This window comes from Eleutherodactylus coqui, chromosome 3 (assembly GCF_035609145.1).
Source record: "Eleutherodactylus coqui strain aEleCoq1 chromosome 3, aEleCoq1.hap1, whole genome shotgun sequence".
NCBI lineage: Eukaryota > Metazoa > Chordata > Amphibia > Anura > Eleutherodactylidae > Eleutherodactylus > Eleutherodactylus coqui.
In genome coordinates this window covers 201,929,748-201,956,499 of record NC_089839.1, presented here as the reverse complement: position 1 = coordinate 201,956,499, position 26,752 = coordinate 201,929,748, and the positions used below count along the sequence as shown (strand labels likewise).

General features: G+C 44.9%; 2 protein-coding genes across 3 annotated transcripts; one reads left to right on the top strand and one right to left on the bottom strand.

The window, feature by feature from the left end:
* The first annotated feature begins 388 nt into the window (after window positions 1–388).
* LOC136621346 (uncharacterized) lies at window positions 389–6,590 on the top strand. Its single transcript, XM_066596798.1, has 3 exons — window positions 389–2,333; window positions 2,594–2,702; window positions 6,082–6,590. Exons 1-3 carry the CDS (start codon window positions 2,124–2,126, stop codon window positions 6,579–6,581), a joined length of 819 nt encoding a protein of 272 aa, XP_066452895.1. The 5' UTR covers window positions 389–2,123; the 3' UTR covers window positions 6,582–6,590.
* A 1,617-nt stretch (window positions 6,591–8,207) lies between these two features.
* Window positions 8,208–22,717, bottom strand: DALRD3 (DALR anticodon binding domain containing 3). Of its 2 annotated transcripts, none has more exons than XM_066596796.1 (13): window positions 22,492–22,717; window positions 20,930–21,234; window positions 19,965–20,236; window positions 18,057–18,112; window positions 17,854–17,967; window positions 14,284–14,354; window positions 13,158–13,216; window positions 12,761–12,843; window positions 11,343–11,466; window positions 10,914–10,972; window positions 10,629–10,742; window positions 9,837–9,905; window positions 8,208–9,737 (listed from the first exon to the last, which is right to left on the bottom strand). In XM_066596796.1, the coding sequence occupies exons 1-13, from the start codon at window positions 22,678–22,680 to the stop codon at window positions 9,618–9,620; spliced, it is 1,635 nt and encodes a 544-aa protein (XP_066452893.1). In that variant the 5' UTR covers window positions 22,681–22,717; the 3' UTR covers window positions 8,208–9,617. The 2 variants fall into 2 exon arrangements, with proteins under 2 accessions (XP_066452893.1, XP_066452894.1); XM_066596797.1 differs by having other exon boundaries at window positions 17,854–17,964.
* Window positions 22,718–26,752: the final 4,035 nt, after the last annotated feature.

Sequence of the window (26,752 nt, the reverse complement as noted above, 5' to 3'; positions counted from 1 at the left end):
GTATTATAGTAGTTATAGTCTTGTACATGGGGGGCAGTATTATAGTAGTTATAGTCTTGTACATGGGGGGCAGTATTATAGCAGTTATAGTCTTGTACATGGGGGCAGTATTATAGTAGTTATATTCTTGTACATAGGGGGCAGTATTATAGTAGTTCTAGTCTTGTACTTAGGGGGCAGTATTATAGTATAGTCTTGTACATGGGGGCAGTATTATAGTAGTTATAGTCTTGTACATGGGGGGCAGTATTACAGCAGTTATATTCTTGTACATAGGGGACAGTATTATAGTAGCTATATTCTTGTACATAGGGGCAGTATTATAGTAGTTCTATTCTTGTACATGGGGGCAGTATTATAGTAGTTCTAGTCTTGTACATAGGGGGCAGTATTATAGTAGTTCTAGTCTTGTACATGGGGGGCAGTATTATAGTAGTTCTAGTCTTGTACATAGGGGGCAGTATTGCAGCAGTTATAGTCTTTTCCATGATATATTTCAGGATCTATGATGAAATTTGAGTCTTTAGTCCATAAAATGAACATTTACATATAGTCATATGATGAACTTGTGAAATCGGCAGTATATACTTATTGCCAAAAAAGTAATACACCAAGAAAGAATTGTTGGAATCAGATGAAACTTTCTATGAGTGGATATAATGATTATATGTAAGTGATTACAATATTACAGAGTGAAAGGATAAGGTTATCGAGAAAACGGAACAATTCAGAGGAGGCTGTAGTACCGTTGGCTGCCTCTAGCCTGGATACATGATAAGATGCAGGTTCTGTGTGTTCTCCAGTGGGACATTTGCCCATAGATATTGCAACTGAGCCTCTAGATCCTTCACACCCGTAGGTTGCTGAAAGCGGCATCCCAGCAGATTCCAAGTGCTCCATTGACGATAAATCTGGCAACCTGGCAGAGGAATTCCAGTGACACTCTTATGTGTGCGGACCTGCTGCTCCCAAACAACCTGAATTCTTTACTAAAGACAGTATGGTTCCATTCTGTAGCCGTCCAGGTTTCTCATTCACGACACCATTGTAAACAAAGACGACAGTGTTGGGCTGTTAATGGCAGAATACGTAATTGGCGCCGTGACATCAAATATCCTTCTGGCACGTGCCTGGAAATTGTCTGGCCAGAGACAGGGGCCTGCAACAATGGTGAAGCTCCCATTGATTTCAGTGAGAGCTGCACCTGTAATTATGAGCCCCTACACAGGGGTCGGAGCAGTGCTTCCACTCCGACCTCCAGTGTATCCTGGTAGGTGTTGCCTGGATAACCCTGTTAAAGAAATTGTAATCACCCCACCTATATGCAAAAAAGAATGCAGACAGGCTTCCTGCGTATTCACTGTGTATTTGCGCCTGCGCACTCACTTTAATGGCCTATTGTTGTGCGTAATACGTTTGAAAAAGTACTCATGTGAATGAACCCATTGAAATCAACGGGTTCTATTCACTGTGTATTATTCGCGTAATATGCTGCGCAAATACGCTTATGTGGACGAGCCCTTACTCTACAATTACAATAGGCCCTTTAAAGGCAACTATAAGGCTGATGTGGCCCTTGGCGAAAATTAGTTTGACACCCCTGCTGTAGAATAATTACTTGCTCTATTTTGGGCCATTTGGAGTTTTGGACCTGCTGGTGCCAGACTAGGGAATTAGTGGAGTTTTCTAGAACTTTACGCATTCAGACTCTGTATATAAAGTTGAGTTCATGAAGAAATCAGTATGACCTTTATAGCTGGAAAATCCTGAGCTGCTCCATTGTATATCGATCTGAATACGATCCTCCGCTCTCCATTCGCTGCCTGTCGCGCTCTTTGACAGGTTTTATAATAGATACAAATGTGCGTTGCCAACGCATCTCTGAATTATTGAGTATTTGTCACCCATGAAAGGCTAATCTACTCCCAACCCAAGAGTCTTGATGAATAATTCATCCTCGCTGATCTGAGCCCTCAGCGGGATCCTCCATGGTTCACCAGTGATGCTTGGACAATGAACCCATCGATGCAGAGCCTTGGACAAAGGGAAGTCATTCAATGCAATGACTTGAAAATGCTGAGAAGTTTACATGGATCTACTGAAGACCAGAAGCACCCTCTGAGATGCATCAGAATAGTGTCTGCAAGAAAGGCAGGTCTGATCGAGGGACCTCTAAGAGGGTAACTGTGATGGTACCAGCTCATGAGGCTGCAGGTGGTACACGAGTGGCATCATTGACTCCCAGGCTCTGCCAAAAGACAGAACAGTCTCCAAGAGGTCATAGTAATTGGAACGAGAGCAGAGGAAATCGGCAGGACAACTGCCTGCAGAAGGTAAGTACATTTTGCAGGATTTTCTTATATTTTGGGTACCAGGTGCCAGACTACAACCTATAGAGGAAGGGGTTGCTAATGGGGTATACGAGTTGCCCTCCATCTATCCATTGAGTGATGACCAATATGGTCGCCAATTTTTTTCAGAGGTTGTTACCCAATATTTGGGTTGAGTAGACATTGCGAGTTACTATCACCCTTCCTCCTATTGTCACCCTATTTTACCAACCATTTACATTGTGCTTATTTTTTTATGCCAGGTATCAGCCGATGCCAGATGCCCGGACAACACATTAACCGAACGGGCAGCTGAGAGAGGAAAAATGTCTGCTTTGCCATTAATCAAAAAAGCAGCAAGCAAAGTCGCAGGTACGGGCTGTAGAGGAGCCATATGGGTAGGGCGGGCACCCCTGCCTATGCCATGTTCCCTCAGGGAGACGCTGAGCTCCTAGGAACAGGTGTTAGGAGCATGGAAACGTATCCACTCAACCGTAGCTATTCGCCACTTTCAACAGACTTCTCTTGCTCCGCTCACAATTGTGCCCTCATTAGGTCTATAGCCGTTTTGAGGGTGTGCCAGGCACCACCAGCTGTAATCATCCATCTGCCATAAGAAAATCACTGGCACTTGCCAACACCCATAAATGAGGCATTCAGGTAATGAAAGGTGTGCGTCTGCCACAAAGCCTGCACTTGGCACGTTGAGGTACGCGTTGGCCCGCCCGCAGTGCGATGGTTTGCATATTATATGTCAGAGGCGTTACCTGCCCCTGAAATCTAGTGAAAATACATGAAAGGTGCGTCACCTGACACCAGTCTAATCTATAGCCACCTGCTTCTTTATATCCACAGTTGTCATGGCGAAGGCGGCAGTAATCGCGCAGCGCCTGCCAGTATCGGCTTACCAATATCATTCTATATTCTAAGAGCGGGTAATAGATAAATGTGAGAGAAACAGAAGCAGAGAATCTCAGTCCCATAGTAATTATAAGAGTGCATTCACATGAGTATATCCGCCTAATATTGTACTCCTAACTGTGCGGCCATAATACATTTTTACATAAAAATCACATTGCATCTATGGAGTTGTCCCAAAAATGGGACATCCAGCGAGTTATCAATCTTGCAGATCGTTCATGTGAATAAATAAATTGAAATCAATGTGTTATTTTCGCATGCGAGTTCTATCCATATCGCAATAACATGGAACTTGCTCGTGTGAATGCACCCTTACGGGGGTGAGAAACTTTCGTTTTCTCGCAAAATTGTGCAAAATGACGTAATTGTCGATAATTTTGCTATTTAAATCTAATACAGGGTGGGCCACGGAAAGGCAGGCCTTTGGCACACTCTCATGAAAGCTGTCTGAAAGAAAATCCATATTTGATGCCCATAACAACCAATCACAGAGTAGCTTTCATTTTACCTCAGCAGTATAAGAATTTGTTGCCCACAGCAATCAATCACAGCACCGTTTGCATTTCTTAAACTGCTGAGGTAAAATGAAAGCTGCACTGTGATTGGTTGTTGATCCAGGGATTATTCTGACTGCTATTATGGAGTCAGGAAGGAATTTTTTCCCCCCAAATGGGCTAAATTGGCTTCTGCCTCAGTGGTTTTCCTAACCTTTTATTAAGCAGTGTTGAACACTGTTAAAAGGCTCCTTGATTTTACATGTTGCTCTATACCCCATCTTTACTATTTTATGTTCTAATACTCTGTGCAGTGTAGAAACTAAAAATATCATGTTGCTACATAGAAACTGACAATATGCAGGATAGATCCACATTTGTCCAGACTCTTTACGTAAAGCGTACCTGCACTCTCACGTTTGTGCTCTTATAGTGCTTTTATAGCTTCCAGGAGGCGCTAAAGATGGCTAATAGAACACAAGTGCTCCAGTGTGAAAGTGCAGGTACTTGTTAAAGAGTTGTCTTTCATTCCGAGATCCCTCTTCACATTTTTAACTCCTTAAGGCATCAGACGGGCGTTTTTTCGCGCGTTTTGCGCATGCGTTTCGCGCATATATAGAACCAATAGTTCGCTATGATATCGGTCACATGTCCGCTTTTGCGAAAAATTATAGGACACGACGATTCGCAAATTGCGCCTATCTGCGTTCGCCGTTTTATGTGCGCACCAAAATCATTTTTTTCGCCGGTCAGACGAAGTTTTATGCGCATTTTGATGCGCACGGCGATTTTTCTCCGGTCAGACGGGCGTTTTGCAGCGACGATAAACGCGGGTAGGTGCAGATTTTTCCCGCGATTTTTCGCCTCCGGTCACGCGATTTGCGCATGCGCATCCGACATGCGATGCGCGAAAAAATGCCCATCTGACTGAGGCCTAACACTGCCCCACCCACCCTCTCCTCTGTCAAAGAAACAACTCCTTATTTATCCATCACCATAGATGTGCGAGGGCTCGTATTTTGCGGGATGAGTTGTATATTTCAATGGTGCTCTGTAATGTACCATATGATATACTGAAAAACTTTTAAAAATTTTAAAGTCAAGTAAAATAGAAAAAAAAGATGCCATTCCGCCTTTTTGGTGGTAGAGGATGAGGGTCTTGTTTTCACAGCGTACAAAGTGCAACAAAAATGACATAACTGTATTCTATTGGTCAGTAAGACCACCATAATAAACAGTTATATTTTTGTTGTACTACTAAAAAAAAAAAAAGAAATTTTTTTATTTTTCCATTGACATAGTTGTCTCAGGGCTCATTTTTTGCCGGTCCTGTATTTTCTATTGGTACAATTTTAGTACGTATGACTTTTTTAATCAATTTTTTTTTCTCTTGACCAAAACGAGTACAACCCTGACATTGTGCATTTTCTTTTTCACAGTGCAGGATAAATACATTACTTTGATATATCAAACCCCTTTAACCCCATAAGGACCAACAGCGGTAAAAATACGGCTCTTGGTTCTGTGCTTTAATCCCCTGCTGAAAGCAGATGCATGGATCGGGATTAAAGTCTCTGCTCTTGCAATCAAGCAGGAGCAGGTCGGGTTCTCAGCTATCAGACACAGCAGAGGACCCAGAGAAGGAGACGCTGTTAACTGCTTCTGCCTCCTCCTTTCCTGGCTACATATCGCTCAGTGAGCACTGTGTACTATAGAGAGGAAGTATTACTTCCACTATGCGAACTGGCGATCGCATAACCCCCAAGTGCTCCTGTCACAGCAGAGCTGCAGGGTCCTAGCAGACCCTGATCAGTTCTGTTAGTGACTGATGTCTGTATAGCTTTTTTTTTTCCTGCTAGGGGATTTTGAACTTGCAATCGTTTAAACGCTCAGATAGTATAATGCATTATCAAGCCACAGCCATGGCTTCATAGACAGTCTGCCATGGCAACTGATGAGTATTCTGTGATTGGATTCAGAGGATCAGGGCATTTCAATGCTGCTGTGAGAATTGACCATGGACTTTAAAGGGTTAATAGCTTCCTGATTGCGAGTACTGATTGCGACATCCTATGCCTATAGGGGGTGCCAGGTCTGTCCAATTGTATAGTATTGCCAAGAAAGGGCGACTTGCAAGTAACAGGCGAATTAATAAAGTAATGCATCCTACTATTTTGAATGGGCCTTCTGCTTCACCTTACTGTCTCGGTTGAGGTTTGGTACCTGTGTGTGGAGGGTTAAGGCCTGCTGCTGGTGGCCACAGGCCAGTCCCAGGAATGTTATTACCATTCGGAGGTGCTGTTTGTTCTTAGATCTAATATTACTTTATACTCCAGCTCTTAGTGTCCGAAATACTGGCAAGAATACAGACCTCTCCCCATCTCTGATGGCTTCACAGACCAGGGGGCAGCTGAAGCCCCAGTCCATCTTCACCTGTGATATGACGCCATGGGTTAGAGCTTCTCCTTCCGAGACCTCTCTGACATGTCTCCTTCGCAGCATCCCACCTCCAAAGATGGTATCTGACAACATGGCTGACACCCAACAAAGTGAAATGGAGGGCAGCTGGAATCTGAAGGCAAATCCCTCTGACCAGCCACCATCTAAAGACAAGACTAATGGCAGAGCTAAACTCAAGGGCAGAACTGGCGTGACCAAGAGACGGTCCTCTAATAAATTCCATAATTTGAAATTGCCTCCAGTCCCTGCAGTGACCGAGCTCAACTTCAGCCGCAATTTCAGCTTTTCATTCTTTGAGTTGCCTCAACACCAGAATTTGCAAAACTGGATCCAGCGTCAGAAATACATCTATATGTTAATGAGACAACTGCAATAAACTGCTGTATAAAATGAGTAACTGCAATGTATTAAAGGACAGTTATTTTTAAAATAGGGACAGTATTATAGTAGTTATATTCTTGTACATAGGGGGCAGTATTATAGTAGTTATATTCCTGTACATAGGGGGCAGTATTATAGTAGTTATATTCTTGTACATAAGGGGAAGTATTATAGTAGTTATATTCCTGTACATAGGGGGCAGTATTATAGTAGTTATATTCTTGTACTTAGAGGGCAGTATTATAGTAGTTATATTTTTTGGTTCAATAAGTTTTTATTAGGACAGATAATTTTTTAGTATAAACAGGGCATGTGCAAACATTACACTTCAATTTCAGTGCATTTTAACATAGGAACTTTTGTTTAAATCGCCCCTCCCTCGCCTGCTTGGCAAGGTAGATCGATTTGTCCTCAGTTTTAAAATAACAATTTTCTGTATTCAAGCTTGTGATCTGGTATAACTACAACATGAACTACAGGGAAGGGGGGACAACAGTTAGTAGGAAAGAGAGAGAGAAGAGGAATAGGGGGGAGGGGGGTAGGACGGGTCACCTTACCTTTCTTGTTTGGCTATCTTGTTGTTTGGGTTTGTGGGCGTTGGGGGGTCTCTGTGTGCTGGTCCCCCTGTCTCTTCGCCTGATGCTACAGACCCTCTTTCTCTGGTTTCGGCCAGGTGGTTCCCCGGTCTAGGAATCAAGTGAGAGAAGGGGCGGGCCCCTGGGGGTTCGGGGGGGCAGCGAGCCTCGGGTTACCCACTCTGTGGCCTCCGTGGTGGATCTAAACTCTAGCCAGGGGCGCCAGAGCGCGAAGTAAGCTTCTATTTTCATTATTTCGCTTGCTCTCATCTCCTCATATCTAGCTAGTTCATCGATGGCTTCGACCCAATGTATCCTGGAGGGAGCGGCATCAGACCGCCAGAACCTCGGTATGATCTGTCTGACCGCTTGTACAAAAAAGCGCAAGAGGCCTTTCTTTACCCTCGATATGGAGCCCGGAAATATGGACAGTACCCCCATCTCAAGCGTGGGTTGCACGTCCTCTCCGCTCAATTTGTTGTAAAGACTAACCACGTCTTTCCACAATGAGCCTATCGGCGGGCAGTTCCACCAAATGTGAGACATGCTTCCGATAGAGTTTGGGCATCTCCAGCACGCTGGGTTGAGTTATGGGAGCATTTTGTGCAGCCTGGCTGGGGTTCTGTACCAGCGAGAGATTATTTTAAAATTTAGTTCTTGGAGTCTGGAGTATACCGACCCCTTGTGTGTCAGGGCAAAAGCTTTGACCCAATCATTCGGCTGCAAGTGCCTTCCCAATTCCTCTTCCCACGCGTGGACAAAGTCTGGGGGACCATCCCCCATCTCCCGGTCCAGCATCATCTTATAAAGCACTGAGATTGGGTGGCTGATGGGGGCCGTGGACATGCACAATTTCTCATAGTAGTTATATTTTTGCACGTAGGGGGCAGTATTAACTAAACAGCTAAGTAGGATCTTAAACAACTTTATTGTGATTCTTTGATTTTGATTGGGTAAACAGTCCTGGTTATTAGGCAATATAAAATTGCCATTTTTTAACATTCATCTGCCAGAAGAGAAAGAAGTAAAACTACAATACACATCTGTATATTATAAAAATGCACTTTATTATTTTTAATATAAAGTACAAAATATAATTAACTTAATTAGGTGACAACATATAATAAATATGGTAAATTTTAAGTTATAAAATATGTACACTTCTCAGATTGGCCACCGTCTAGAATTGCTCCCCTTATAATAATCGCTAAATGTGTTTATAGACATTACTGTAGAGAGGTTTGTAATCTCCCCGGCCAATAGAGGAGTAAAAAAAAAAGGCCCATTTACACAGGATGAATGTCAGGCAAACGATGCCAGACACTCGTCCTTGTGTTTCCTCGCTGCCGTGCTCCTGCATGGAAGCTAGCAGAGCTGGCTCACTCACAGAGCGGCCAGCAGGTGGGTGGGTGGCTGCAGGAGATTTCCCTCCTCTTGCTCCCCCGCTCCTCTCCATTCACTTAAAGGGGTTGTCCCGCGCCGAAACGTTTTGGTTTTTTTTCAATAGCCCCCCCCGTTCGGCGCGAGACAAACCCGATGCAGGGGTTTAAAAAAAAAAAAAACGGATAGTACTTACCCGAATCCCCGCGCTCCGGTGACTTCTTACTTACCTTGTGAAGATGGCCGCCGGGATCTTCACCCACGGTGGACCGCATGTCTTCTCCCATGGTGCACCGTGGGCTCTGTGCGTTCCATTGCCGATTCCAGCCTCCTGATTGGCTGGAATTGGCACACGTGACGGGGCGGAGCTACGAGGAGCAGCTCTCCGGCACGAGCGGCCCCATTCAGAAGGGAGAAGACCGGACTGCGCAAGCGCGTCTAATCGGGCGATTAGACGCTGAAATTAGACGGCACCATGGAGACGAGGATGCTAGCAACGGAACAGGTAAGTGAATAACTTCTGTATGGCTCATAATTAATGCACGATGTACATTACAAAGTGCATTAATATGGCCATACAGAAGTGCTGAACCCCACTTGCTTTCGCGGGACAACCCCTTTAAGATAGCGTCCGTTTGGCATAAACAATGGATGATGAGCTCATTGTTCAGTGTAAATAGTAGCGGTTCAGTACTGAACGGCAACTGTGTTAAGTGAATGCAGAGGGGCAGGAGAGCGAGAGGAGAGAAGTCGCCTGCAGCCGCTCTGTGAGCCAACACTAGCTCCCGTGTGACATTGTTTGCCCGACCTTTGTCCCGTGTAAATGGAGCTTTAGTGTCTTCCTGACTGATCAGGCGCTGCTCATCTCCAGAGGGAAAACAATAGGAATAGCAAAATGGGATGAGTATCACAGTCTGCCCTTCCCCATTTATAAATGAGGCTTACTGCCTGTGTCATGTGATCCCTCTTTATCACACCAATCTCAGTCCACACGCATGTGAACAGGCCAATGCTGAGACCAGTTATAGTTCATGAAACGCTTCAGTCCCATGTTGTGTATCCTCCAGTGGACGGTGTTATATCTGAGTCAGTGGCATAATGTGCAGCGTCTTCAATGCAGAATGCAGCACACTCTGAACGCCTTTCATCAGCTGCAAGCGGGCAAACATCCGACTGAAGAGATGAGGTAGAGGCTCCTGCAAAATTCACAAAACGGGATGTTTTTTATGTAGTTGGGAGATACAAAAAAAATCATAACAATAACTAACTTTAGAAAGCCTCGTGATATAACTCACCCCTAGAATATGCACTCTGTTGTAGTAACAGCTGAAATCCATACTGAGACTGACGAGGAACTTGCATATCTGGAATAAACCTACATAATCAATGGGTATAGATAGATACATTGGACCCTACAGCAGGGAGATCTCTGCTCATCTGATGTAGCTCCAGATTGTCAGGTAATCCCTTTCAGCCAATCAGCACTTGCTTTCATCCTACTGAGGCTGCCTACACACGGGCAAGCGTGATATCAGGCCGTGAAACTCGGCCCAATATCACACTCGCCAACGTGCGATTTACCCGCAGATGCGAGGCGTTATGTCAAAAACGCCTCCCATCACTTTATTAAAGTTGCGATCTTCCAGCACGGCTTTCAGCCACATCAGAGTACCGGCAAGTGTTTCCCATTGCTTTCAATGGGAAACCTCATATCGCACTCAATGCTGAGGGTTATAAAGTGCTCTGCTGGGGAGAACAAGTCCGGAAATCATTCTGGCTGCTGATGCAAATTATACTTGCAGGTATCCCAGCCCAAGAAGAGTCGCCCTCTACTGGTTAGGTATACCCTTTATAAGTGGGGTTACATATCCATGATGATATTAGCTGCACATGACTAATAGAGCAACTTGTCCCAGCTACAATACTGCACACACCTTTCAACAAGTTCTTTTATACAGAATATTGAGATATAGCAGAATGTCATTTCAAAAGAATAGTGCAAAAATGACAAACTCAACTCTGCTACACCTGTAAACGTTTTGTAATGTACCAGTCTCTTTCCATAACATAGTAAATAGATATCTTACCACTTCGGTGTTGGCTGTGACCCGGATCCCAGGGGAGGTTGATGACATCTGTCCTGACTGGCTGAGTACCTCTGGGAGCATCATGATATAATTAAAGAGAAGCAGCCATTCTCCCTGTGTGATGGAAAAGACATTGTGAGACGGCCGTGTGCAAGCCCTAATAGGCAACCATCCAAAATAGAACACGATCTGCGCTTTTGCAAATATTTGCCATGAACATACTTCTAAATGGTTAGTAATAGCTCAAACCAGCAGGGGGCGCTGCTCTCTTTAATATGGTCTTACCTCTTCACATAGGCTGGAATAGCTGAGCTCTCTGGCTGGCGGGAACTCTGGATAGATACCTGAAGAGACAAGAATATTAGTTCACAACTAGAGATGAGCGAACGTGCTCGGCCCCGCCCCTTTTTCGCCCGAATACCGCGATTTTCGAGTACTTCCGTACTCGGGCGAAAAAATTCGGGGGTTGCAGCGGGGAGTGGGGGGGGGGGGGGGGGAGAGGGAGAGAGAGAGGGCTCCCCCCTGTTCCCCGCTGCTACCCCCCACGCCGCCACGCCTCTCCCCGCCCCCCGGCGCACCCGAGTACTTTTCACCAGAGTAGTGAAGTACTCGAAAATCGCGGTATTCGGGCGAAAAAGGGGCGGGGCCGAGCACGTTCGCTCATCTCTATTCACAACCTTACTGCTGCCCACAAGTAGCTGGCGGACTCCGTACCTTGACTGACGGCGCTGTTATAACTGTCAAACATGGTGGCGAGGCGGGCGCAGTTATACATCACAAATGCTCCACTTTTGGTCCCTTTAGTTGTGATGTTGGTCTCCTCCAAATTCAGATTCACCTTAATGGGACACAAGACAAAAAAAAAAAAAGACATTCCAGATGAGCGCCGGCGTGTTATAATGTCAGACTACGAGGACTCGTTTTTTTCAGTTTATCCTAATTCCTCACTTTATTATATCTGTTCACTTCACTCTCTTGGGACCACAACTAGAGGGCCTGCCTTGTTAAAGGGTATGAACACCTTTTTATTGCTCTGATGCATCCAAGATAAGAAATGAAGCAACTTTGCAAATAGTCTTGCTTAAAAATCTACTGTTTTGTATATACAGCTCCTATGCAAACCTCTGTGTTTCTATGGTTACAGATGTCAAACAAAGCCTGTGTGTAGTCAGTCTGATCCTGCAGTCAGGTGTTACTCCACTCCCTATGTCCCTTCTTCTAATATCTTAAAGGAGTTGTACCACAATAGACGGGATAGGTGATAAAAATCTGATTGGTGGGGGTCTCACTGCTAACCCCCACCGTTCCTGTGTCCTCCTTTCTTCATCATTGCACTCCTGCGGTGAAGAGATTGAATGGAGCGGTGGTTGTACATGTGTGGTGCTGCTCCATTCATCTTCAATGGAACTGCTGGAGATGACTGAGCACTCGTCAGCCACACTGAAATGAATGGGGCAGTGCTGAGCATGTGCGACTGTTACTCCACTCCATCTGCTCCTCACTGCAAGTGGGTGCACTAAGCCTTTTGAGGAGGAGAGGGCACATGGCCGAGACCCTCCACCAGTCAGACTTATCACCTAACCTATGGATAGGTGATAAAAGTCAATTTGGGCACACTAGTCTCAAAACTGTCCTCCAGCTGTAGAGAGACAACTCCCAGTATGCTGACAGCAGTAGAAGATATGTGAAAACCGCAACTCCCTTTAGGATGCATTTACACGGAGCTGAAATGGTGCAGATTCTGGGAACCCGGACCAAAAACTGCAGCAAAATGTGCTCTATTAGTGTGGATTTTAACGCAGATTTTGATGCAGATCTGCAGCAAACGTCACCGCTTCAATTGAAAGGGTGATATTTACTGCAGATCTGCATCAAAAAATGTACACAAAATATGCTGCGGCTTTCATTGTTTCTGCACACCAAACTATGTTATAACCCAGAGTACTATTACACGTGTTCTAGCAGCGGCCGCTCGCACATGCGTTTTCCTGATAACTGCCACACTGCGCTTGTAAGCACAGATGCACGATGGAAATGAGCATACTACACAAGCGTTAACAGCGCTCATGTAATACAATACTAAGTCCACCAGTGCGGTATATATGCTTTCCAATTGGAGAAATATATATTACCTGGGAGCGATGAGGAGTTGCCAGCAACTCGAATTTGATTGCAGCGGAGGTTAGAGAGTTAATAATTTCATCCCAGCTCTCACCTGGATGTAATAAAGCACATGATGAGATGTGATATTGTATGACATATCATCTGCCCGCCCCAACATATGACGACATGAGCCTGATGGAGCCCAAAGGCCCCTATGACAAATAAGAAGACCTCAGCAGTATAAATGGCACATGAGCCAGGGCAAGCAGGTTTTTCCCCCTGCTTGAGGTTGCACTACTGAGACATTCTGATGACACATGTCTTCCGATTTCCGGGAGGTTAGGACCTTGTGTATCCTGCACAGCTTTATATAGATTTACTAAATAAACTTTAGGGAGAGGGGAAAAGAAGTACATAATCTACAACCTTGAACACTATCCCCATATTTCATGACTGAGGCTTCCAGCATCTGAGATTTCCGCATCCTGTGGAAGAGAAAAGCGCAGAAGAGTTACCGTTAGATCCGCATTCCCATGTAAGCAAATACAGCAATGGTTCAGAAAAATGTTGGCTTCCTATTGCCACCACTAGAGGGCAATCTTTATATAACTTCCATTGATCCTAATGGAAGCCGGAAAACTTTTGCCCCTTTGTGGCAGAAATATAGAAGTCTTAAGCAGCTATTGGTAAGACTTTGAGACTGAAGTGCATCACGGCTGCTAATTAAAGTCCTCAAATTTCTTCTGGCAGGACCCCCTTTATCTTATGTAATCGGCCAGACACAGGGAGGATGAGGTAGTTACACTGTATACGTGTTGCTGACATAGTCCATAAGTACATCTAGGGATCTCTTTACATTGGCACATAAGTTGTAGGGCTCCTTTACACTGGTGATCGCGATATCACGGCAAAATCACAACTTTTTCCCCCCACGATTTTTTGAGCCTCAGCGGTTTTTCTCACAAAAACATAGCTGCCACTTGTGATTTTCTTGCACGTTTTTTTCATGCGATTTTGCTGCAATGTTTTAGCGCGAAAGTCAATAGGGCTTTCTAATGTTAAAAACGCATTGCATGAAAATTGCAAGCTCGTGCTTTGCGATGAGATAAAAAGATGGCTCCATAGGGAAACATGGGAGATAGAAAAAAAAAAACGCAAATTGCAGAAAGATAAAGCATGCAGCTATTTTTTTTCCTAACACCATCGCATGAGTGAAAACATTGCAAATGTGAGGGAAACCATTGAAAATTATTGGTTTCATAATTCTGCATTTTTACTCATTCACACATCGCACGATTTTCTCGCCAGTGTGAAGGCGCCCTTACTCAGGAGCGATAGTTGTTCAAATGAATGGAGGCGCAGCAGGCCAGGGATCAGTCCCGCCTCGCCTCCGTTCACCATAAACAGGCAGTCGCTCAAACATTGATCAAGAAGCCAAAAAGGAACGAGTAGCTACTACTGAGCAACTTCTCGTTCAGTACCCTGTCTGCTGCCCTGTGTACACGGGCCGCTCATTTGAACGACCTTAAAAAGTAACTTAAGAAGCACTTACTGAAAGTACTGAGAACAAGTCACAGCTGATGCAGAATTGACAACTTTTACACGTCCGCATACCAGATGCTTCTGCAAAACAACAGTAACATCGGATCAGTTATATACAGAGACAACTAGACCACCACCATACAGTCCGTAATAATCTGCAGTATAAAGCATGAGGGATGGACAGTGTAGCAGCTTTAAAGAGGTTAACTGGGGCTTTTACTATTGACGACTTAAGCCCCATTTACATGGGACGAATGTCGTCACACAGGAGCGAGCATTGCTGTCTCTCTGACAGAGCGGCCAGCAGGGGGCTGGAGTGGCAGAAGGAGACTTCATTGTTCAGCTCGTTGCCCATCGTTTAGGCTGCATAAAATTGCGGAGTGGTCGCAGAATCCGTGTCATTGCCTAGCGACAGCGCGGCATTTTCTGTATTGTGCACGTAAGACGGCCCGCACATTCACAGCTCAAAAAAAAAGAACCATCCAGACAGGTACGCAGGGCTCACCAGCTGGGCGCAGGGTCGGATTCTGCTGTGGGATCCCGCATGCAGAATCCAACCCGGCTGTGTGCATTCGGCCTAATTGAGTCTGTTCTAATCTGAATAAGCAGAGCTGCAGTGTAAAGCATGGAAGCGGACAGTGCAGTAGTCTGAGTCTTTGAGGTGGATTTTGGACAACCTCAGACAATGCAGCTGTGCTAGAGTCACCGATCATAGCTGTGCCCTAATAGAGCAGGGCTAACCCTTTAATCTAGAGGTGCTTGTGAAGAGGGCGCCAAGGCTATGGTAAATACAGCAATACACAGCTGCTCCATCATCCAAGTAGGGAAGGGGGTAGCTGAAAATGTTCAGTAGTGGCCGATACAAGATAGCAATACCCTGCAAGCAGCACACAATATATACCATGTATGGGTAACATATGGGAGGATGTATCTTCGCCCTTAGAATACGTATGACACATTCACGCATCTGTCTGATGGGCTGCAGTATTACACAGGGCAGGAAGCTGCGCCCCTATTATCTCCGCACAGGATCAGGAGCTGTAACTGCAGGAAGTGTCTCATCCCGCAGCTCGTATTAACCCTCTGCAGCCATCACATCTACCCCATCAGTACTGCATATATCACTGGAGGAAACTACAACTCCCAGCATGGCAATAATGGACATAACTATTGCATTTAAAGCCTGAACTTGAAGAGATTGTAGAGGATTACAAAAACATGGCTGCTCCCCTTCTGAAACAGCGCCACACCTGTCCATGAGTTTTGTCTGGTACTGCAGCTCAGCACCATTGAAGTAAATGAGGCTGAGCTGCAATACCACACATAGCCTCTGGACAGTTGAGGCGCCGTTTTCAAAGCAATCAGCCATCTTCTTCTGATCCTGGACACTCCCTTTGGGGGCTCCTTCACACAGGCGTATTGGTACGCGCTTTTGAGTGCGTAAAATTTTTATGCGTAAAATGCAGTGAATAGAACTTGGATGTCAATGGGTTCGTAGATATTTCCTGATTTTAAGCAGGCATTTTTTACATGCAAAAAAAATGGGACCTTTTCTATTTTTCTGCACCGAAGGTCCCCATAGAAGTCTATGGGAGGTGCGTAAATGCATGCACAGATGCGCAATTCTGCTGAAAAAAAGAGCACACCTGGGACTCATTAGGCTAAACAGCCATTTGAATTGGGGTGTGTTCGTCTGCTGCATGCAAATGAACATACCTGCGAGCGCACAAAATACGCTGATACACGCCGAAAATGCCTTGCCCATATCGCAAATACATTGCGCTGATGCGTGCGCAAAAACGCATACACCCATGTGAAGGAGCCCTAAACCACATATTACATTTTTCCACCATTTAATGAGGTAGAAAACAAATTAGTAACGGGATGTCCAGAGAGGGTAGTACAAGGTGGGCCTCAGAAGAGTCGTAGCTCGCCTCTAATAATACTGCGACAGGAAGAATGAGCAAGTGGATTGTTTTTTTCAAAGCTGTACCCACATGCTATACAGATGCTGGAAGTGGTACCCATTTACTTCTATGCACCTCTGGCCATGCTGGTGATGATACGGCTAGCGTTTGTGATATTTTTCTGGAGTTTATCTAGGTTATGTGGTTTATTGGTGTACGCTTTCTGCTTTAAATCTCTCCAAAGATAAAAATCACATGTGGACAAGTAAAATGTTGCATATAAAACACAGCGTTTTACAAGCGTGCAGCTGTGTAGCACCGTGTTTGTGATCGCGTATTGCTGCGCGGTGTAGCTCACACACGCTGTCATGCACTGGCTTCCTGTTTTTTTCCCTCAACAGTTAAGCCATGTTTCCTAACAATACGCGTAAAAACAGCCTTATTATACACAATGTAACTGCATATGTACATACAGCGTTTTCATATGCAGCCATAGAGAACAATAGGGCTCTACCGCATGTAATACGCAGTAAAATAGAACGCGCTGCGTTCTTTTTCATGAGCGTATTATATGCAATGAATGTATCAAGTGTAAACGGATCAATGAACGTCAATGTACCCTCATGGATTCCATTCCCCGCATATTATGAGCGTGTTATACGCAATTAAATTACACTCATGTGAGCCCGGCCTAACACTGAGCACCAAACACCAGTTTTCTGGTCCTGCGGTGGCGTTTTGTGATTCAGGTGGAGATTTTCAGTAAACCAGTACATCATATTCTGTGAATTCACGTGACCTGATAAATTAAACCACGATTCGGCCATCATAAAGTACAGCAGAGGGTCCAGATGTTCTCTAGCAGTCATGGCGACCACATCCAGTGATTACGTGTTTAGCTTCGTCGCGCTCTTTCAGTTCCTGCATGTCATCCGGTATGGATTCAGAGGTTTCGGCGCTCTCCGACACGTTCTAGATGCACCAACTGGCTGGACGGTCTCCGAGTTGATTTTCGAGGGGTGTTTGTGACATTCAGCAGCGGATTGCAGACGACTTTGGATGTCCGGACTGACAATGGCCTCAGTTTCTTCATGTTTGTGACAGACCTTGTTTGGTGCCATTTCTGAACCAGCTGGTTTTGCACCCGGGTACTTGTCAGTGAAGGCCTCTTGCCTTTCCTTAATTGATCCGCTTCACACATAGCCTTCCATAATAACTATTCACTGTTACAGGAAGACCAGCGGGGGGCAGATTTATGAGAGAGGTCTAGAAGAAAATCTATCTTTGTTGCCCATATCAACCAATCATGGCGCAGCATTCATTTCTTGTGGTGCTGAGGTAACATGAAAGCTGTGCTGTGATTGGTTGCTATGGGCAACAAAGACAGATTTTCTTCTAGATAGTTTTGATAAGAGTGCTGGGATCTACTTTTTTGTGGACCACCCTGTATATAAAACACCACATGAGCCTCTCACTCCCTTACTTTGTAATCCAGACTTCCCCCCCCGGGATGGACACGTCTCAATTCACATGGTGGCAAGCAAGAGGTATGTCGTCACTATATGACTTTCAAAGGTTTTTTGAGGAGGGGGTAATGAACAAAGTCTGTTGTAGCTTCCATGTTGTATGTCTTGGGGTGTACTTATTTTTCACATCCTGGATTTTGTTAGTACCTGAGCAACATCTCCAGTGCTGGGGAGCACCAACCTCCAGAGAAGGTCCAGCTTCTGCTGATGGAACTCTTCTTCACAGCTGACGATATGTAAGACAGTACAGGGGGACGTCTGCTGCAAATGCAAACAAATCCCGGTTATAAGGATACTCAGAGGAAACAACAAGAACACTGCGTGTATAAGAAGCTTACATCATCACTTACCGCCGCCTGGACCGATCTCTGAAGCCTTGCTATGTGTCTCAGATCATCTTCATTCACTGCATAAAAAGATTTATGAAGGGTCTCACACACACAAAATATATCTCACCTGGAACTCGAAAATCTAATTTTTAACCTATAATAGGGCTACACTGACTGGTCCCTTAATTGGAGACCCCGGCCCTTCCATGATTGGAGCTTCCCTGTATGGAAATTCTCCCTGTGCCCCGGAGTGCAGCATAAAATCACGTGACAAGTTTTCCGTGGATCAGTTTTAGTGTAAATCCACATTAGATGGAAAAATCCAGCAATCTGAGCGACTTCCAAAGAGGCTTGGTCACCAGTGCTAGACTAGCCAGAGCCACGATGTCACTGACAACCTTGTGGGATTTTCTCAAGAAATGGTGTGGGGAGTATATTATGAATGGTGTGATCGAGAAAAAAAAAAAACTTTCAGTGAAAGGGAATTATGTGGATGGAAGTAACTCATCACTGAAAGGGGTCAGAGGAGGATGTCAGGAATCAGTCTGATAAACAGGCGCTGCACAAGGAAAAGCAGTGGAAAACAACGCTGGTGCTCCAAACACACAACTCATCATTCCTTAGCACGGATGGGCTATAACAGCAGACAACCATTTCTTGTGCAAGAGAAATACAAAGGCGAAACTCCAGGGGGCAAAAGAGTGCAAAAAAATGTATCACTGAGCAGCGGAAAACAACTCCTGGTCAGATGGATCCAGATTTCTATTGCACAGTGAAAAAGACTTGGGTATACTAATAGATCACAGACTGAACATGAGTCAACAATGTGATGCAGCAACCAAAAAGGTAAACACAATTCTGGGATGTATTAAGAGAAGCATAGAGTCTAGATCACGTGAGGTAATTATCCCCCTCTACTCTTCCTTAGTTAGACCTCATCTGGAATACTGTGTCCAGTTCTGGGCACCCCACTTTAAAAAAGACATAGACAAACTGGAGCAAGTTCAGAGAAGAGTTACCAAGATGGTGAGCGGTCTGCAAATCATGTCCTATGAAGAATGGTTAAAGGATCTAGGAATGTTTAGCTTGCAAAAAAGAAGGCCGAGAAGAGGCTTAATAGCTGTCTACAAATATCTGAAGGGCTGTCACAGTGCAGAGGGATCAGCCCTATTCTCATTTGCACAAGGAAGGACTAGAAGCAATGGGATGAAACTGAAAGGGAGGAAACACAAATTAGATATTAGACAGTGAGGGTGATCAATGAGTGGAACAGGTTACCACAGGAGGTGGTGAGTTCTCCTTCAATGGAAGTGTTCAAACAAAGGCCGGACAAATATCTTTCTGGGATGATTTAGTGATCCTGCACTGAGCAGGGGGTTAGACCCGATGACCCTGGAGTTCCCTTCCAACTCTACCAGTCTATGATGGGAGGTTAGAATTTGGTACAAGCAGCATGAATCAACGACCCCTTCCTGTCAGCTGGTCAAAACCTGTCAGCATCAACATCTAATTTGCGGCAAAATAAGAAGATTCAGGTCTGCAGGGACCGATACTCCTGCAGAGCGATTTTTTCACCTAGTGGATTCTATGCTAAGATGAATTATTACAGTTCTCCAAGCCAAGGGAGATCTAATGCACCACTAGATGGGGGTCTCTAATAAAATGGCCATCCAGCATATATTTCAACAATGATGACGACTGATCTTGACAGTTGGGGTTGCAGTACTATCATTTAACCAGCAGATGTCCCCAGTTCTCAAAACTCAATACAGGATGCTTAAAAACAGCGACATCTGCTGGCAGTGATGTGTACTGCACCCATAAGTCGAGAAATCATTACCAGTGAATGAATACAGACAAACGATGGCCGATAATTAGTTATTAAACTAAAATATAAATATAATATTGGCCACTGATTTACGGATTTACCGAGAAAGAAGTCTAGATTCGGGTCATATCCCTGCAGGCATATGTTGTGCTTCTCTGCAGATGTTTTAAGTTGCACACGGATTGCACCCGGGGACTGTGCAGAATCCACATCTCCGGTATCTTCATCACAGTCCCTGAGAAGGTCCTTAAAACATGAAACAGTCTCTTCCAGAGCTGGGGCGTCAGCTGAAGAAGGCCAGGAGATTCCAAGCTGACTCAAGAATCCTTCCACCTCTGTACAGAAGGCGGCAGGGACCCGGTATACGTGTTTTCTAGTGAAACAAAAAATAAAATGCAAACTGAGTAAATAATTTTGCAAATCAATTGCTTCTCTCAGAGTTGAATCATGTCTTATACTCCATTCACATCCAAAGCTGCATTCAGAATGCCATTGGCTGTCATTGAAATCTGCCAATAGCCTGCAGTCAGACACATGAATTGCATTATTGGAGATTTAGATATTCTATATCAGACTACTGAGCAGTTCCTTGTGAATACACTACATCTCCCACAGTGCAACACAGCAGAGAATGAACCAGTGGGAAAAACTATTCTGAATGCAGCTCTGGTTGTGATTGGAGTATAAGGATACGCTGACACGTAGTGGAAATGCTGCAGAATTTCTGCACGGCCGCAACGGAAAAAAAAGTTACAAATTGACATGCTGTAGCTGGGGAATCCGCACTGCAGCGCCGGCTTCACCGCAACGGATTGGCCATCCCGTGTGGACGAGATTTTTGACAAATCTCGTCCACATGGCTGGCTAATCACAGGATTAGCGTCCGCAGGTGGATTTGCTGCAGCATAATTCCGTACGGAATTTCCGCGGCTAATTTGCCCTGCGTGAACCCAGCCTAATGGTGCAGATTTTGACGAGTTTTTGATGCAGAAATGCTGTAGAATTTTCCATGGATTTTTCGGTTGCATTATCGCTATGTGTGAACAGACCTTATGGAGATACTGACCCCTGCAACGTGAGAACTTCAGCCAGGTGATCCGCTATCAGCACGGCCCTCAGGTGACTCAGTCGCAGCGCCTCCAGCGCCTTGTTGCTGTGCAGCGGAGCGCAGTTCAGGATGACGACGTCCGGTCCGCTGTCCGCAGATGAAGGAGGTCTCAGATACGGAGTGAAGTCTTTCAGCACTTGACGGAAAACCGCTGGTCTGTCCAACTGAACGAGGAGTCCGGCCTCAGACTGCAGGCAGTTCTTTATCGGTGGGAGGCCCGGCGCGGCCAGCGAGCGCAGCTTCTCTATGACATCTGCAGGGACCTGGAAGAGCCGCCAAAGTAAATGACTGAGCCAAGAAAATACAGAAGCTGTACCGAATTATGAAGGCTTAGATACACAGATTCAGCAGTGAACAGTATCACACATGACAAGCTCGGATACACTGGGTCCACAGGAAGTATCACACATGATAGCCTGAGATACACTGGGTCAGTATTAGACAGGACTATATATGATAGACTTCGGTACAGCGGCTCAGCAGTAGATGGTATTATATGGTGGGATTAGATACATCAGCTCAGCAGCAGACAGTATCACATACGATGGGCTTAGATACACGGCTCTCCAGCAGACATATAACAGGTATAGATATAGTGGCTTTGTAGCAGAAAGCATGACATGACAGCATCACATATAATGCGCTTAGATACAGCGAATTAGTAGCAGAAACTATGACATAATGGGCTTAGATACAACAGCTCAGTAGCAGAAACTATGACATGATAGGCGTAGATACAGCAGCTTGGCAGCATCACATATAATGCGCTTAGATACAGCGAATTAGTAGCAGAAACTATGACATGATAGGCTTAGATACAACAGCTCAGTAGCAGAAAATTATGACATGATGGGCTTAGATACAGCAGTTCAGCAGCAGACAGTAACATATATAATGTACTTAGATAAAGCGTCTCAGTAGCAGAAAGTAGGGCACGATGGGCTTAGCTTGGCAGAAGGCAGAATCACATTGAATGGGCTTAGATACAGCACCTCAGCAGCCGGCAATATTACATATGACGGGCTTAGATACAAAGGCTTGGCAGCAGATAGTATCTCATATAATGAGCTTAGATACAGCATCTCAGTTGCAGATAGGCTTACATACAGCATTCTGGCAGCAGCAGTATCATGTTAGGCTTAGATACAGCAGTCTGGCAGCAGGGAGTATCACGTAATTAGATACAGCGGATTGCAGAACATCTGGAAATGTATTTACATGACATGTTGGGAAATGCAGCGCGCCATTGTGGTGACCACAATCTGATGCAATCACATGGCTGTCACCCTCCACAGAAACAGAAAGTCCCGCTGACAGTGCAAAACATTGCACTACTTTTATGGTAAAAAGCGCAACTTGGATGGTGCAAAGGTTGCATCACGTGACACTGAACTCTAATGCAGAGCTTCATTTACCAATGACTCAAAAGCAGTCAAAGAACTGCAAGCATGCTGGGACTTGCAGTTCTTTAGTGATTTCACGGCCACCAAATGCAATCAACCCCTGTGCCCTGCATGCACCTCTCCATCCGGAAAGCTGTTCTTCAGGGTCCCCCTGGGCACCAGGAAGTCTCTGCTCCTCAGGTTCTTCTGGCTGCTTTCTTTAAACCATACAGTAGAGGGCGCAGATGAGCTCTGCAGTGCGGTGCCCAGGAGCCGCAGAGCCTCAAACACCCGCAGTGGTGCGGCACACCGTGCTTCAGCCTCCATACCGGAATGAACCGCAGGGGAACCTTTCTGCTTTACCTCGTTGGCAGACGGAAGAAAATATCTAAAGAACCAAGGGAGCTTGTCGCAGGATATGACGTCAGAAGGTCGTGGGCTGTTTAAGATGCCATTTTGGTCGTGGCAAGTTGTTTTTTGTTGTTTTTTTTTAACTTGCTTAGTGAAATCTGCTGAAAAATGAGTAAACTGGGGCAGTAATTGTTGGTGTGTATGGAGCCACAGCTGCATGGTGTAAAAATTCTGGACCTGATACATTTTCATTATAAATATGGACTCTACAGTGTTTTTAATAACTAGGTAACCTGTTGCTATAGAAACATATGCCATGAATGTTTAGTTGGAGGGGTTCCAATGACTGGGACCACCACGAACTGGGAAAATAGAGGGGCACAGGCAGCAAGTACGCACAGTAAATCTCTGTTAAGAAGTAACGCCAGACATTCCGAAACGCAATGTACTTAGGGTTGCCACCTTTGTCACCAAAAATACGGTCCAAGGTAAAAGGGGCGTGGCTTATGGAGTATGATGTTACCTCCATCATTCCATGTGTCAATGTATGAATAAACTGACAACTGGCTGTCACCATTCTTATATTGTGGCGCTGTGCCCGACAGTCCTTGTACTAAGGTGCCAGCCGCCAAAACCTCCTGTATTGTACACCAGCTGGCGATGGCCTCTAATGAGACCTCAGCGACAGGCACCCTACATTGGATCACTGGCTGCTGATGCCTTCATTAATATGCACAGATGGGCTAGGGCTACTCACTGCCTACTATAGCCAGGGACGTGCATAGAAGTCAGGGGCTTCAGAGCAAAACTCAGAACTTCTCCACCAAGAAAATATATATATACACAGTGTATTCTGTAAGACGACCCTTATACCATGATGGGCTCAGATACAGCGTGGTAAGATAAAGCGTCTCAGCTCTAGTATATAAAGAAATAATGCAGTCACCATGTTGTAGACACCACCTCTACACAGTGATAGTGATTACAGTGCAGTTACCTCCAGTGATCCACGTGATGTTACCTCTGATTGGTGATGTACACTTTCATTTTTCTAGGTACAGACTGCTATGAAGACTTCTTGCCGCCATGACTTGCACCTCCCCACCTGCTACCCACAATGAACCTCTCTGTAATCACTGAGACCCCCACCAATTTCAAGAATGGGGGTCCCATGTCCCCCTCTGCCTGTCACTGTGGGAGTTGCTTCTCCCTCCCCTGTGATGTCAGAATGAATGGAGTGCAGGCCAAGCATGCACGGTCATCGCTCCATTCATTTCAGTGGGACTAATGGTAATACGCAAGCGCTTGCTGCTGCGGTATCTCTGTAGTCCAACTGAAAGTGAATGCAGCATCAGTGCTCCTGCATGACCAGCACTCCATTCAGTCTCCACCTCACTGCGGGGGTGCAGTAACCCTACAGTGAGGGGTACATAGGACCACCGTTCTGGTGATCTGTGGGTGTCTCAGCGATGATATCTTCACCAATCAGCAAGTTGGATAGGGAATAACTTGTTATCTTAGTACAACCCATTAAGGCCAGGCTCAAACGGCTGTATGATTACCTTGTATTACGCGGCTCTGCATGCCCATGTGGTAACTTGCAGGCAATCAATTACATTGCCTTATGCAATTTCGATCACATTAGTGTGCCGGAATTTTTATAATACGCAGTCGCAAAAAAGGACGCATTATGTTCTATTTTGCTGCGTATATATACGAAAGATAGAGCCCATTATTGTCTACAGGCGTGTATATACAATTACATTACAACGGGAAATTAACACATCAGGAAAACAGGTGTACTGCGCATGACAGCCCACGTGAGTACACTGCCATGCGCAGTACAATCTCACCGCTATACGAAGCAGTACACAGAGTCATGGTCAGGTCCACAGCTGGAAAAACGCTGCAGGACACCTGCAGCGTTTTACGCTTACGCCCGTGTGAATCCAGCCTTAGGGCTCCTGCGTATATACGCTTGTGAGAGTATGATGTGATTGCGCTGTGAATGGAGCGATATCACATGTCCAAGTGAGCGTATACGCACTGCTTACTGTACTTTTGTGTGCTGTTGCACCCATTCAGATTGGCACAGGATATATCCGCGCCATTATTGAACCGGCTGAGCAGCCTAATTAGTTCGCAAAGATGTTGAATGTGAAGGAATCCATTAAAATCAATGGTTTCTACTGTCAGCAGTTTGCGCAAGGAAAACATGCACAAATCGCCCCTGGTGCAGGAGCCCTTAGGCTGTATTTATACGGGCGAGTGGGATATCGGTCTGAGTTTCTTTTAAACTTGCGATTTCTGTGTTCGTACAATACAATTTTCAACTTGCCCATAGCAAATAACGGGTGCGTTTTTATCGATCTTGCTGAAAATGGAACATGCTGCAGTCTTCCCATTTCGCAGCATCGCTAAAGAAAGAAAAATCCATTGGAGACAATGGGTTAATACATCACATGAGTTATTTGTGTTGCGCAAACGCACAGAACGCGTACAATTTTCTCGCCCATGTAAATAAGCCCTTATGCAGTGTGGTGGTCGGAGAATATGTGACCTACCTGTCTGTGCATTCTTTTAGGGAGTGCCTAGACACCGGGTAAGTGTGTCTACCTTCCTTTTTGACTATAGCATCTTGGTCTTTTCGGGGGGCTGCCCTTTTTCACACCTACATTGGAACAGCTGATCGTTTAGAATCCTGAGCAACGGACCCCCGCTGATCAGCTTCCTGAGAAACCCCTTTAAAGCAGTGCCAAAGGGCCAGAGGAGACCCACAGCTCCTGGCTAGATGCATTAAAGTGGAAGTCCAAAAAATGAGATAAATGCTGCTCAAAATCATTATATTAACCTGGCTCCATTGCATTATAACTATGGTAGCCCGGACCATTCTTAGTCCGCCCCTGCTAAGCACACTCACTTAGAAGGACAGTAAATCATGCCAGCCAGATGTGACACCACAAGTGCTAGAAAGGCAATCACCTCTACAACTCTTGCAGAAATAGTTAATTGCGAGTCAGGGCAGTTTAAAGATGGACACATATATTTCTCCGTCTTCATCCATCTTTTCCATCTGCCTTTTCACCAGTTATCTGCCCCTTCTTATTTCTTTATTTGCTGCCATATATTACACAGAACTCAGTGCATATAATTATGGAATTAGCAGACAGTCAGTCGCCAGAATTTGTAATTAGACGGCTCCAGGTCTGCATCAAGTGTGTGTACGGTTCTGTTCATGTTTGCCAGATCAGCCATACAGGGGGGCAGTTGAATGTAATTAACCCCTGGCTGTGTGCAGTGATCTCCAAGCACAGGATTTCGGCCTTAGGCCAGCTTCATACGGTCAAGAAAATCGTATGAGATTGGTGCGTTGCGAGATGCACAAATTTCGTACAAATATGAATATGAACCCCTTTCTTTTGGATGCGGTCATACATATGAGCAATGTTTTACCTATGTGAAGTTAGACTAAGGCCTAAGGTGGGAATAACGCTTCAGGGTATATTCACACAAACTATTTTTCCATGTGATTTTTGGCCCAAAAAATCGGTGTAAAATTTGACGGACAGAACATATTGATTTCAATATAAATATCCACATGGGCTTTTTTTACTTGTGCGAACAGTCTTAGAAAAAAATAAATTGCAGCATATCCTATTTTGGTGTGATTTCTCCAAGAAAATCAATTCAAGTTTATGGGTGCGTTTTAACCCTTAGTGACAAAGCCTGTTTACGCCTTAGTGCTGAAGACAAATTTAGCTAATCTGACGTGTCACTTTTACATAGAATAACTCCGTAAAGGTTTTGCATATCCAAGTCATTCTGACATTGTTTTTTCGCCACGTATTGCACATCATTTTGGTAGTAAAAATAGATCTATAGAATTTGTGTATATTTATTAGAAGTGCCAAAATTGAGAAAATTTTGAAAGAATTGTCATTGTTTTTCACATTTTCAACTGCAATATGTCAAATATGTGCAAACATACGGTACAAAGTTTATATTTCCATCTGTTTACTTTATTCTGGAAGCACATTGGAAAAACTTT